A 15,660-nucleotide genomic window follows, 5' to 3' on the forward strand; every position below is an offset into this window, starting at 1 on the left:
GTAATGTTGCATAAATACTCTTGCTCGAAAGAGCAGACATTCAGTGACCGAAAAAACACCAACAGTATGCCAAGCGCAACGAGACCAGGCCATCGGTATGTCCACCATGGGAATCTCGCAAGGTCACATTGCAAGAACGTTCAACTGCAGCCAAACCACCATCAGGAGGTTGTTGATACGCTATCAGCAGACAGGCCAGACCCAAGACAGACCAAGATCGGGAAGACCGAGGGTAACAACTGCGGCTGAAGATCGCTACATCCGGCAGATCCACCTCCGAAACCGATTCGTCACGGCGACGTCAACAGCGGGGACGGCACTAGGCCATGTCATCAGCCCCAGGACAACACTGCGTCGTCTTCGTTCAGCTGGTTTACGACCTTACCGCCCCTTCCGTAGGATGACCTTGACCATTTTACACCGTCAACGCAGATTGCGATGGACACGTATTGTACGTCGGTGGCAGCGACGTGACTGGGCGAGAGTGCTGTTTACAGACGAGAGCAGATTCTGTCCATTCAGGAACGATGGCAGAGTTCGAGTTTTCCGACGAAGAGGCGAGCGTCTCGCGCCAAACTGCGTAAGAGAGGTTTATCCGTTTGGAGGCGGAGGCGTCATGGTTTGGGGAGGGATTTGTGACCAAATGAAGACGCAGCTGGTTATTGTGCGAGGTAATCTGACTGGCCAGCGATACCTTGATGAGGTACTGAGACCTGTCGTCGTTCCTTTCCTTTAATGACAGCCAAAAGGATCGATCTTACAACACGACAACGCAAGACCTCACACTGCCCGCATTGTTACAGACTACCTCGAGACCGCAAACGTCATCGTGTTGCCCTGGCCAGACAACTCACCAGACATGAACCCCATTGACCATCTCTGGGATCACCTTGACCGCCGTTTGAGACAGTTGGTGCCTCCTCCAACTAACCAACAGGAACTTGAGCAAGCTCTGTTAAACCTATGGAACGTTACCCCAGCTGACGTCATCCGGCGACGGACGACGTCAATACGGAGGCGTGTGCTTGCATGCATTGATGCCCAGGGTGGCCACACTCGCTACTGATGACTGTAGTCCTTCATTTCTGTGGATACTGTGACTTTACATGCACTTGCCAGTTAACTTTACATTTGTGTAATTTTTTCTTCTGACCCCTTGTCTCTTTCATTGTGTTTTGTGGCCAATTGAATGCCAATATTTTAAAGCCTTTTTGAGAGAATATTTCACAATGATTCCTGTTTATAAACCAATCTTCTTAATTCTTATATCTGACTTTGTTTTTGTTTTATGGGCTCAAGAAGTGGGTGAAACCTTTCTTTTGCCTGGTAGTTTATATATTCTCTAAGGATCGGCCATGTGGAAACAAAAAAATAGCTTTTGTAGTTTGGTAGAATACAGGAACAGGCGATTCTGTAGTGTCAATTTTTATTCCAAGAAATATTGGACAGCTACATGGATCCACCCCTTGGACCATTTCATTTTTTCATCAAGTTGCTGCTGCAAAAGTGTTCAGGTGTGCAATACTGTAGCTCAACATCCAGAGAAAACTGGCCTGTAAAGTGAACATTGTCTACTCTACATAGGGTAGAGAGGACAGCGTGATAGTTGGCAAATGGTCACACCTAACCAACGAAATCCGGCCTGAGATTAGCTTAGATGGGGTTTCATTCTTACTGTTCATGTAAATGCTTGAAACTTACATGCCACTTAGCACCATGACATAACAGGACTAAGTTAATGAACAGTGGATCGATGCAATTTATTCAGGTGGAACGATTCCGGCTGTTTATGCGTTCCAAAATTTAACCCAGTATCTGTTAAAGCAAGATGGGCTGGAACGAACAGTAGACGTCCATTGGGATATGATTAGTTGATGTTTCCTGCTGGTGCTGCAATAACCCGAAAGAGGGCGTATCATAAAAGCATATCCTTTCACTAGAACATAAATAGGAATCTGGATTTTCAAACTTGAAAACAGTGGTAGGCTTACAGCCTTTTTAACTCGTTTCCAAGTGTGTGCATGCCCGTTTTAACTAAACACTTTACCGGCCCCGATAGCACAGTTGGTAAAGCGTCCGCTACGGGAGCAGTAGATCCAGGATCAATTCTGGGTCTCAAAAAGCGAAGTTGTAGCTTCCTTGGCGTTCAGCAAGAAGGGGCTAGTGCAACGACTGGTTGATACGTATCAGTATAATGGCTGGGGCGGGACGGCTTATTTGACTTCGGTAAGCCGTCTCAGTTAAAGCAGCACTAGATAAAAGAGCGGTGGAAATCCGTCCTGCGACAAGGAGGCACATTACATGCACTCTAAGGATTCCTTCGTCGTCATATGACTGAAAAATTGTTAAGTTCGACGTTAAACCCCAAGCACTCACTCACTAAACATTTGTGAAAGCACACTTTGCAGTTAACTTACAGTTAAATCCTTTACATCAATATTTACATCCATATTTTACCGATCTGAGAGTGTAAAAAAAAAGTCGGACGAAAAATAATACACTATAGTACTAAAAATGACTTTCCCACTAAACAAATGGGATGAGCAAGTAATCGGGAAGGGTCAGGTCTGTATACATTTGAGCTTGAGATGTGACTGTAGTGTCTGTTGTATGGCATTAACAACTAATAGAAGCCGGAGTTACACTTTTCAGATGGACATTCCCAAACTTTGTAAATCAATTTTTGTAAGCTTTTTTGTTGGTATCGCGTTGGAAAAAAAGTTACCGTCTTGCAATGAAATCTTTGTTCTTTACCAAAGACGCGAAAGTTTTTATTGGATGGAATAAGGAAAAGTAAGCAAATCGAATCTATCAGTCGCTCAGGTGAAGGTTTAGGTGAAAATATGCCGTTGATCTAGATGTTATCAGTAATATGGAAGTCGGAATGCAGCAGTTTAATTGTTTTATTCCGTTTTATCCCTACATACGTTATTTATTTGATTGGTGTTTTACGCCGTAATCAAGAATATTTCACTTATACGACAGCAGCCAGCAGGACGGAAACCGGGCAGAGCCCGGGAGAAACCCACGATCATCCGCAGGTTGCTGACGGACCTTCTGACTTACAGCAATAATTAGTATCCGTATGTGTGTACGTAGCTAAACCACTCCATCAGCCGCCAGATGTTATAGATGTTCGAACTCTGCATGTACTTCCCCTTGTATAGAACTGTAAATAAAGGTGAGATCAGCGGGACATCGCTCACGTGGTGCAGGACCACAGTCGGTTGTTCGACCAAACCTATCACTGATCCACTCATACAGCCACCAGGATGTGATGGAAGCTTTATTATGGCGATCGCTCTCTTCGATGCCTCCTCTTGGTTCACATCTGTAAACCATGCATTACTTCCAAGAGTTTCTGGGAAGTCTTGAAATGGAGGAGAACGTTGTCTATTCTTGATCGTTTTGGTGTTAAGTTAACGGTAGTCTACGCAAAGTCCCAAAACACACAAGAATGAATGAATGATTATGGCTTATCATCACATCGGGAACTTTCCACTCATATAATGGCGACGAGCACACAAGAGACGAATATGATGAATTGGACACAGACCCCATTACAACTTCCGTTTTTAGGTAAGGACGATTGTAGTTCTGTGAATTTTAGGGTATAAAGTGTTTTTTTGCTCCCAAGCGTCCATTTTTGGTGCACAGGTGCATGCTTGGTATTGAAATGCTGGAAAATGTCTAAACTTTGAGGAGGTATGAGCTTTATTGATGAAAGTTTGAAATTCTGGGTGAGAGGACACAAGGTGTGAGGTAGTGATGAGGCTGCGAGTGACTTCCCCTTGGCGTTGCTAGGCACGCCTCCCAGCTGCCGGCATGGAAAGGTCCAGATTTTGACGGTCAACCTATGTCAAGATTTTTATGGCTTCTTTCTCACAGGCTGGGCCAGGTATGCGCCAAAGCTTATTGGCCACGGAATGTTTGGGACTGAGCTACAGCGCTAAACGTTAACATTGTCGCTTATGGAAAATTAATGGGGGTCCGAGGCCAATTACGTCTACATGTAGGCCCTAGTCAGCCATCTTTTTTCTCAGATTCTGGATATAGTCTCCTACTTCATAAAACGGACGGGGAAATCAAGCAATATCTCTTTGGAATAGGAACTTGGTCTTTTTAGAACTCGTCCACTTGAATACCCTTCACGCAACAAATCGCACAATAATTTCCAAATTAAACCCAATACATGTACCCCGCTGTGAAGAATGCCTAGAAGTCTTCCGGTCTGTTCCTCAGAAACAGTACGGCTATTTAAGTCGAACTGGCCGTGTCGCCCATAATTAGGTGTATTTATCTAAGGGGCTCTCATAAAACGTGACAAATTTATTTATAAGCGCAGACAGTTTATATTAGGCACACAAAACAGCTGGGTGGGTAACAGCTGGTACACTCCGTACCATTATTATCACTGTACAATCAGGCACATAGTGTGAGTGAACTGATGCAGGAACACAGTATTATCTCTCTGTACAATCAGGTACATAGTGTGAGTGAACTGATGAAGGAACACAGTATTATCTCTGTACAATCAGGTACATAGTGTGAGTGAACTAAAGTGTGAGTGAACTGATGAAGGAACACAGTATTATCTCCGTACAATCAGGTACATAGTGTGAGTGAACTGATGAAGGAACACAGTATTATCTCTGTACAATCAGGTACATAGTGTGAGTGAACTGATGAAGGAACACAGTGTTATCTCTGTACAATCAGGCACATAGTGTGAGTGAACTGATGAAGGAACACAGTATTATCTCTCTGTACAATCAGGTAACTAGTGTGGGTGAACTGATGCAGGAACACAGTATTATCTGCCTGTACAATCAGGTGCATAGTGTGAGTGAACTGATTCGGAACATGGTATTCTCCCTTTCTGTACAATCAGGTAACTAGTGTGGGTGAACTGATGCAGAACACGGTATTCTCTCCCTGTACAATCAGGTACATAGTGTGGGTGTAAGGTATAATGTATCACACTCAATTAAGGAAATGTGAATGAAATGAAGGGAGGAACACAAAATTCTGGACTTGCATGCCTACTTTATTTTGAAGCACTTCAAAATGTCATTTAGACCATGTCCAAGGTTGTCCAGCAGGCCAAAGTCTTTGTACAATACATATTTTATAGTAAAATAAACTTATAAAGTTTTTACATGTTGTAAACTGATCTGGAAATTAGTTAGTAATGGTGTCACTGCTATTATTTTTTTTAAAACCACAAGACATAGTTGATCCTCATTTCACCAGTTTCACATGACACATTTACTTATTTATTTGATCGCTTTATTACACTGTTCTAGGTTAAGACTGCAGACCTACAACTGCAGTGTACAAGGCTTTAATTTTAGCCCCTATTAAACTTAGACATGACAGGTAATATTGACATCGCTATTCAACAATTTGATGGAATTATATAAGAGGTGGCTAAAGTAAATATACAGTACCGATACCTGTGTTCTACTAAAAAGCTCACCAAGCCTTTGCTCAAGGTAAAATGCTTATGTATACCTACCTATTGGGAGTATAGTACTTATTAAACAGTTGTAGTCATATGCACATTCAACAAGTTTCATGACCCTCAGAACTCTGTCCTAAATTAACGCCATATGGTGACACCATTTACGGAGAAAGCTTTTTTTTTTGAAAGTGGCCTCTGAGAATCAACTCTGCTTCTCAGCACTGGAGCTGATTCCATATAGAGATTTTTTGAGAAAACTTCAGGGGCCCGTTTCACAAACTGCACGTAGCACTACGTGCACGTAACTTCCATGGCAACCTTTACTGGGGGTTATTACGTCGTCACAGTAGTGATGTGAAAGTAATGCTATGTGTGTTTTGTGCGAAGGAGCCCAGAACCTCAAACTGTGACACATTTACATTACCATGTGTTAGGTGTTCCCCATTTGAACTCCCGAGTTCCAAAAACTACAGAAGTTATAATTCTTGCCACTCCAGGAGTTGAATATAACTTTTGAGACTTAATTTCAATCAAACCATGTTCCCAATTTAAAACATGTTGATGAACAGTACCATATTCATTTCGTTTCTTGCATAATAAAACATGGTGATTTTCCATTGGTGTTTATGCAGAACTTTGACATGTTAATGTCCAGGGGCTGATAAACTCTTGTCCATGAATTTCCTCTTTACAAAGCACATCCACCACTGGGGAAGAAAAGACATCTGTATTAGTACAACTGAAAACATGACGGAAAGACACCAAACTCAACAAGTTTTCATATATAAGACTGCAGTCTCTCTGACAGGTACACAACAGCCTATCAAATGCCGGACAAACCACTGACTTTTGGCAAAAACATATATGCATGAGCTGGACTTGTGATTGCATTGGCGAAAGGCACCTCGGTCATTGTGCTGTACTAGCCTGGCAGACCACCAGGCGACGAAAACCCCATCATTACATACATATCATAGTAAATGATTTATCTGATGGGGTTTTAATGCCATACTTTCACTAATAATAAGAGTCATTATGTTTAAGGGGTGAGAAAACTTTGAAGCCCAAGAACACAATAACTGGTCTTTGCCAGGAACCTGACACACTTCAGAGATTTGGGATGTACACAATACAACGGGAGAGCATTTGTTGTCACTGGTGAAGGGAGAAACAACGACAGCAGTGATAGCAATGTGTTTGAATGAGTCATTCAGCAATATCTCCATATCACAATACAGGATTTCAAGAATTATTACAACAAATTATGGCCAATAACAAGGAGAATGAATGAATGATTATGGTTTAACGCCACATCGGCAATATTTCAGCCATATCGTGGCAAATAAAAAGAAGAGATCATATTACAGTGTACAACGGACTAACTAGGTGCAAAAGAGGCTAGTTTGGGATTTAATAGCTTTCAACCATGTTCATACTGTTTACATAGCATATGCAGAGGTAGAAGTGTTTTTTGAACTACCTGTCCCTGACACAATTTGAATCCAAATCCTGTTAAAAACATGATTAAAACGATGTTTGTTTTCACAGCATCCTGATGACAGACACACCTAACCAATGAAGTGAGGAAATTTGTTTTTATAGATGATTGTATGTATACTTAAGACTTGCTGTAATCTTCTTCGTTATAGCAAAAGGCCTTATAGTTCAAACACTTGATAACCAACTTCACTGGCCTCAATTTCAGTCAATATACACGTACTATGTCGGCTTCTAAAAACTGTAAATGTGGACCATTACAATTTTCCTTTCAATGCCTGATAAAGAATCAGTCAAAAAAGGTGGTTTGATAAAGACTGGACAAGTTTTCAACACAATAAATAAAAAATAAAGATTTTGTACCTTGCTTGGTGTATCAGTAGCTGGGTCAAACACCAGCTCACACAGCCTCAGACCTGTCTCTTGTCGCAACTGGAGAAGGTAAGCTCTCATGTTGTCTGCAAATAACAAGGTCAGCTTTTCAGAATTGAATAAAAGAAGTGGCATATTCCACAAGTTATTTGACAGAACACAATGCTTAACTTTGTGTATGGATTTATGGCACACATGTAGACATATTTATTTATTTATTTATTTATTTGATTGGTGTTTTAAGCCGTTCTCAGAAATATTTCACTTATATGACCAGCAATATGGTGGAAGGAAACAAGGTACATGTAGCTTTATTTGTGTTTCCTGGGCTTAAACACATTATTTTATCACGTAGCAATATGGCATCTCCTTTTACTACGCCACTCCCACTGCTGAATCTTCAGCTCTTACACCATTCTGAAGACACTAATCATGACACCTTACAACATGTATGCACGGGCTTTATTTATCTTTTCAGGGGATTATACTCTCCTCTACTAAGACACTAATCATGACACCTTACAACATGTATGTATGGGCTTTATTTATACTTTCCTCTGCTGAAGACACTTACCAGGACACCTTACAATATGTATGTACGGGCTTTACTTATCTTTTCAGGCGATTATACTTTCCTCTGCTACATGCACACTTTAAGTGTACATATTAACATGCACACTTTAAGTGTGCATATTAAACTACACCACAGTGTATAAACACATGTAAGCCAAACAGACTTCAACCTAATCAGGTCTGCGGTAGAGAATCCATGCATCAAATACCACTAAAGTTATCCCAGTGTTTTCAGAGAAAGCTTTTATGAGAAAATAAAGCAGAATATTCCTTCAAAAAATGTTTTTATTTATTTATTTATTTGATTGGTGTTTTATGCTGTATTCAAGAATTTGGCACTTATACAATGGCAACCAGCATTATGATGGGAAGGAAACCGGGCAGAGTCCCCAGGAAACCCATGACAACCCTGCAGGTTGTTGGCAGACCTTCCCACGTATGGTGGGAGAGCAAGCCAGCATGAGCTGGACTTAAACTAAACAACGTGTGTAATTTTTTGGTCACAGAAGAAAACAGACAATAATGTCTATATTACACAAGTTTTGACAGCAACACAATGTTGGCTGTTAAACTGTAATGAATGCTAGGCTTTTGCTTCTCACCTTCTTCGCTCCTGTCCTTAGGCTTGAGATACATGGCATTCAGAGGGAATCCCCTCTCCCCTGGTATACAGTGGTTTGACACAGCGAGTGTGTGCATCTCCTTCTGCCCATTATTTTTGGATGAACACTGAAAATAGGGTCAATTAGTTCTCCACTTTTTTGAGATGTTCTGAACAGCTTTCATCTCTACATCTGAAGGGCATTAATCTTCGTGTGAATTCTTTTATCTTTGTGTGAACAGCTTTGACTTTTCTGCATACCCTCAGCTACATGTCACTTTTGTGTTTGTGTGAACAGCTTTGACTTTTCTGCATACCCTCAGCTTCATGTCACTTTTGTCTTTGTGTGAACAGCTTTGACTTTTCTGCATACCCTCAGCTACATGTCACTTTTTTCTTTGTGTGAACAGCTTTGACTTTTCTGCATACCCTCAGCTACATGTCACTTTTATCTTTGTGTGAACAGCTTTGACTTTTCTGCATACCCTCAGCTACATGTCACTTTTGTCTTTGTGTGAACAGCTTTGACTTTTCTGCATACCCTCAGCTACATGTCACTTTTGTGTTTGTGTGAACAGCTTTTACTTTTCTGCATACCCTCAGCTTCATGTCACTTTTGTCTTTGTGTGAACAGCTTTGACTTTCCTGCATACCCTCAGCTACATATCACTTTTGTCTTTGTGTGAACAGCTTTTACTTTTCTGCATACCCTCAGCTACATATCACTGTTGTCTTTGTGTGAACAGCTTTGACTTTTCTGCATACCCTCAGCTACATATCACTTTTGTCTTTGTGTTAACAGCTTTGACTTTTCTGCATACCTTCAGCTACATGTCACTTTTGTCTTGTGTGAACAACTTTGACTTTTCTGCATACCCTCAGCTTCATGTCACTTTCGTCTTTGTGTGAACAACTTTGACTTTTCTGCATACCCTCAGCTACATATCACTTTTGTCACTGTGTGAACAGCTTTGACTTTTCTGCATACCCTCAGCTACATGTCACTTTTGTCTTTGTGTGAATATCTTTGACTTTTCTGCATACCCTCAGCTACATATCACTTTTGTCACTGTGTGAACAGCTTTGACTTTTCTGCATACCCTCAGCTACATATCACAGTTGTCTTTGTGTGAACATCTTTGACTTTTCTGCATACCCTCAGCTTCATGTCACTTTTGTCTTTGTGTGAACATCTTTGACTTTTCTGCATACCCTCAGCTACATATCACTTTTGTCACTGTGTGAACAGCTTTGACTTTCCTGCATACCCTCAGCTACATGTCACTTTTGTCTTTGTGTGAACATCTTTGACTTTTCTGCATACCCTCAGCTACATGTCACTTTTGTCACTGTGTGAACAGCTTTGAATTTTCTGCATATCCTCTGCTGCTTCATTTTATTAAAGAAATTGATTCCCGTCCCTGATTGCTTTATTTCCATGTTAGGGTCCGTTTCTGTTAACAATTTTGACGTTTAGGGGAACATCTTTGACCTTTTTGGGAACAGCCTTGCACAAGGTAAGAAACACATACTGGTATCTTGGAAAAACAAAAAATAATTGTACCACGGAAAATATAAAAAAAAAACACTACACAGCTAGGGCCAATGAGATATCCAGAATCGTGTAAGAAACACATGTAGTAGCCTCGATATGGCTAAGACGATGAACTGAGAGCCAACAAACCACTGTTAGTTGGACCGGTGGCACACGTATACCAGGAAGCAGCTCAATGAAATGAAGTGCAGACATCAGCTGCATGTACCTACCTTTTGCAATTTCTTGAGACATTCTGAGATGTACAGAGTGATGTAGATCAGAGTTCTGTCCCCTTCACTCTACAAACCAAAGCAGGGTGAAATGTACAATGTACAATGTACAGGTGGATGACTTGTGCATGTACATGTACAGTAAGTAACAAAAGCATGATTCTAATATATGTATGAATATATGCTGGGTTTTCACATGTACGTCGTGCTTAACAATTTTTCAGTCTGATGATGAAAAATTGTCACCAGGTGTGTTTACCTACATGTATACTATCTCTTCTCGTGGCACAGTGAGTTCATGCCAACAAGGTATCATGCCCAAGACACCAGACATGACACCCTAACCAGTCACATTATGCTGACACCGTGCTAACCAGTCCAGGGACCCATTTCACAAAGAGGTGAACGTTTTGTGAAAAGGGTCCCAGTTTCCATACTTTAAACTCTCAGTGCTGAGTGCCAAGCGAGGCAGCCACAAGTATCATTTTTACAGTCTTTCGGTATGACTCGGCCCTGCATGATTTATATAAAACAGGTCATATTGACTTGTCTGCTTATGCACTGGATTGAGCGTGTTCCAGATTATTCCACACCTGTGATACGAGACTCAGGCAAAACCAAAACTGGGAGAGGAAGCACCAAATTTTACCAACTGCCTGTAAGCTGCAGACAAATCAGCTGATAGCTGGATTCAAACAAAGGATCTCATTACGCAGGGAAGGGCCTTATAAATATGTTAGCTGGACGTAAACTGACTGACCCTATAAAAGAAAGGCCCTACTCTTTAGAAAGTTTTTATAAAGACATTCACAGAAATTTTCTTTATTTTTCTCCCCTTGTCACTTTCTTTAAAACCCTATCTACATGTATTTTTATACATGTGTTATAATAAAAAAAAGAATTTCCTTTCAACCAACAATTCTTCAGACAATCAGGTTACACCCAACACAGAATTTGTCAATGATGGCTCAATTGATCATGCATAGCAGGATTTTTGTACTGTATAGGTACCGGTATTACACAATCTCAATGATCTCAGCTGCTGAAAGGGGTGTACTTAAGACAAATAAACCAGGCAGCATGGGCCTTTAATACATACTGTACTTGTACTGAAGGACTGACCTGATTTATCTATTTATTTCATTGGTGTTTTAGGTTGTACTGAAGAAGATTTCACTTTTCAGATGGCAGACAGCATTGTGGTGGGAGGAAACCGAGCAGAGCCCAGGAGGAAACCCGTGATCATCCGCAGGTTAATGGCAGACCTTTCACCGCATGTCCGGAGAGGAAGCCAGCACGGCCTGGACGAACTTGCAGCAACAACATTGGTGAGAGGCTCCTGGGTTACTGTGCTTTAACGGCATGCAAACAACCTCAGCTCACAAGGACTGTTACCACATTAAACTTACATGCACAAACACGAACATAAATTACAAAAGAACTTACCTTAATTTCATAATTTCTGAAGAAGACATTTGCTTTGAAGAAATACAAGGCCTCATCAATGATATCCATCTGACTGGCTGCGAATAAAAAATATCACAATATTTTTTATGTAATTCACTTGTGTTCACTTGTACATAGAACCAAGTCACAGGAGGTCTTGTGAGTTAACGTCTTCATATTCAAAAGGCTGAGGTGACTGAGCTAAATGGGTGAAAGCTGCGGTAGATTTCAGCTGGTTAGTGAAATTAGAAAATCATCTCATACATCTATCTCAAAACATGCAAATTTTGTTAGCATAACTACTATTGGACAGTCATGTAAAGGAAACCACCAAAATTAACAATCACACAATCTCACTTTTACATTAATGCACGTACGTACATGTATTTTATATACACTTTCAATCTACACACACATGTAGGCACTTAGCAAGATTTGTAAAGTTCACAGCCTCCCAAATTTAGTGAGTTACAGTAATGCCAAAGTATTTTGTTCTTCTTCAACCTTTTCGCATGTTTGTAAGGTGTTTATTCAAGCATATTCTGAAGGCAACAGTCTGTAAAGACTGATAAAATTATACTTTTTGTGAAGTCCTGAAACTGGCCAATCCAACCAATGTTGTTTTGTCTCCAAAATCACATTAAAAAGTGCATAAATTGCACTGAAAGTTGCTCTTTCATTTGCAGAAAGGTTATGGAATTAGGGCACATAGCACTGCATTAACAAGATCTATAAAGTTTACAGGCTAAATATCATCAGATACCTTCTTTCACTTTGAGAGAACAAATGAATGTGTAACATTTACCCTGCACAGATTTAGTTAGAATTTGAAACCATGGTGTCTCATTTCCAACTTTCCCTTATTTTCCCTATCTCTCCCAAGATAATTTTGCAAACATAAGGCATCTCAAAGACAATGAGACACCCCCCTGGCTACACACGTTACCCTGTATGTGGAGGTTCGTAAGAGTGCCAACAAAACATACTATTTATTTACTTGATTGGTGTTTACGCCATTCTCAAGAATATTTCACTTATACTATGGCACATTATGGTGGGAGGAAACCAGGCAGAGCCCGTATAAAACCCACTACCATCCACACACTGCTGACAGTCCTTCCCACGTACGGCCGGACAGAAAGCCAGCATGAGCTGGATTTGATCTCACAGTCACTATATTGATGAAACTTACTATCTTTGGGAGCTGGTCCCTTGAACTGTGTTCTGAGGGGTAGAAGCGCCATGTTCCCTACCCTCAAGTTGGCCTTCGTGAATTGGGAGTGGTAGGCCTGGAACCAAGAACATAACAAAATCATAATCTGCTATCGAAATACAGTTAGCAAGTTAGTAATAAAGCTGACAACTCATGCAAGCTTCTGAAGCCTAAACTTGTCGGACATGTGAAAGAGATTTGACTGTGTCAAGGCACTCATGCACTTTCTGATTTTTTGGATAAACTGTATTTTGGACAATAAGAGGAACCCATGACATCATTAGTTGGATATGAGTAGAAGATTAACCAAAGAAAGACATACCGGTAAGATTACCTGTCAAATAATATTGAATAAAACTCGAAATACAAAAAAAGGGGCCCAGCTTACCAGTCCAAACTGTCCAGTGTTATCATACTGACCCAATAAATGTTCACAATTTAGTGCTTATTTTCAAATAATATTATACTGTAATATTTAAATTTTTTTTGTCCTCAGACTAACATTAAGTCCTGTTGCTTAAAATAAGCAAATAATTGTGATATACTTTAGATTTTAAAGATTGGGATCAACATGTTTAAAAATATATATTTAATGTAGGTTTAATACAAGTTTATGGTGGGTTCGTCTAAAAGGTTTACGGAAAATAAATACATGTATATAATAGTCATTGATTTAATTTAAGGGGGGGGGGGGCAAATGGGGGTGGGGTATGGGTTACAGAATCTAAATACAGAAGGAAAGGGACAATGTGTTTTCAAGACTTACCAACGATGTTGCCTGTTTAGTAAAACATAGATACATGTAATATTAAGAGACTTAGGTGTGAACATAAGAAATAATGAACTAAAGTCAATGGGAAAAAATGTGGTCTATATCCTCTTCTTCACTGTCCTGTCAAAAATGTTACAAAAATCAGATATGGAATATGTTCTGTATGAAAATATGTAAGAAAGATTTAGTCTCTTATAGAAAACACAAGTTTCTTGAACAGCTACTATATGAGCTAATTTGCTTTGATACTTTGGGGAGATGTGAAATAAACAAGCAACTGTTCAAGAAAATCAGGATCTATTCGTCAGAGGTATCCAGATATACACTAAACGACTTGACAAACAAAAACAGTGGGAGTATCACTAAGTAGACAACACAAATTCAAATTAATCCATGAAGTGTGTCTGACTAAAGTTGGCATTTCTTCACTTCTGACTGGAAATAAATTTCAAGTTGGTACAGGATATGTTGGCAAATCTTCCACTTATTCACACTATTAATAAAGTTACAATGTTATTTACATGGCAGTTTTGTCCTGAACCAAACAGCTGACTCCTGTCAAAACACTATTTGTTGCAGGACATTGTCCTTGTCCAGCTGCTTATTCCCAAACTTGACTTCATGATGTCTGAAGGTGCATATATTCACTGGTAACATACTCATTAATATGGATTCACATGGTTCCAATTCGTCTTATTCATGAAAATGGGCCACCGTCTGGATGCGACTGTGGAAAGTTGTAAAGCTCAGCTGCCATTGTGTGCCCACTATTCTCAAGAAATTTTGTTTAACAACAATCACATACAGAAAATAAACTCCCTTATTATTCACCCCATTTTTATTTCACCTTTCTTCACTCTGTGAGATTGCTTTACCATTAAGTTGAGCAAAATTTTGTTCGACAAAGGATGGCCCCAAACTACCGTTTTGCCACAGCATTTTGTCACGGCATTAGCAACAAAAATTATTGGTCAAATACTTCTCCATGACTTTAATTTATCGCAAGCACAACACCAATCAGTCATTTTTAAGGCTGCATCATTTCAAGATTATTTGGTAATGCTCAAATGTTTTTATATGGAGTACGCTCAGACGTTGGTTTAGGTCCTTGGACAAAATAAAATTGCCAACCCAAACTTCAGAATAGTCCAAGATTGCTCAGCTGTAATGTTCTAATAGAAATAACCGAGCGCTTTAAACTGACTGACAAAAACGTAAGCAATAAGTGTGACTGCAAACCTAAGGCCATAAAACTGTATTTGAAACATGATCTTTCTCTCAACAAATAGTCATGGCAACTGCATCTGGTTTTTTTAATGGAGCACGCTCTGAAGTTGGTTTTGAACCATCCTTGGCGGAAACAAATTTTGCCAAGCCTAATGTAAGAGCAATCTCGGGACTACTTTCTATTCATCACTGTATGAGCTATTTTAACTTTCATCTTTCATCAATGTATGATATCATGGATTATAGTTTGTATACCTAAATAAAGCAAATAACAGTATGAGACTCTGACAAAAGGTGTGACAATAAACACTTCCTCATCTCGAACTGTGACAAGTGAGTGAATGATTTAAGCCGACCCCGCCCACTGGATATACACAGAAAATTAAACATAAAGGCCAAAATAAGGCAACCCCTCGTAACAACTGAAAGGACACACGTAACGACCACAATTATGCATTCTTACCGGCATGATCTTTGGTGAATTAGTCCCACAATTTAGTTCTGAAACTTAATTATTTTGTCTCACTTGGGCTTATCCCGGCAGTGAATCAGACAGTCACGTGATCGTCAAAGATCCCTTCTCACGTTACTAATTCTCAGTAAAGGAAATTCTTTTATCAACATTAAGTAATTAATTGTTGATTTCTATGCATGTATTCTTTGGGGAAGCAGTTATTTTTCGCTAGTGAAAGCATGACATTAATCGTTTGGTATGTTGACAGGATTTA

General features: G+C 39.9%; 1 protein-coding gene across 1 annotated transcript; it reads right to left on the reverse strand.

The window, feature by feature from the left end:
- Positions 1–4,947: 4,947 nt before the first annotated feature.
- LOC135476254 (actin-related protein 2/3 complex subunit 3-A-like) lies at positions 4,948–15,492 on the reverse strand. The gene is made up of 7 exons (XM_064756216.1): positions 15,396–15,492; positions 12,913–13,009; positions 11,721–11,797; positions 10,275–10,343; positions 8,509–8,635; positions 7,325–7,419; positions 4,948–6,171 (listed from the first exon to the last, which is right to left on the reverse strand). Exons 1-7 carry the CDS (start codon positions 15,399–15,401, stop codon positions 6,109–6,111), a joined length of 534 nt encoding a protein of 177 aa, XP_064612286.1. The 5' UTR covers positions 15,402–15,492; the 3' UTR covers positions 4,948–6,108.
- Between the last annotated feature and the right edge of the window lie 168 nt (positions 15,493–15,660).

This window comes from Liolophura sinensis, chromosome 10 (assembly GCF_032854445.1).
Source record: "Liolophura sinensis isolate JHLJ2023 chromosome 10, CUHK_Ljap_v2, whole genome shotgun sequence".
Classification (NCBI taxonomy): Eukaryota; Metazoa; Mollusca; class Polyplacophora; order Chitonida; family Chitonidae; genus Liolophura; species Liolophura sinensis.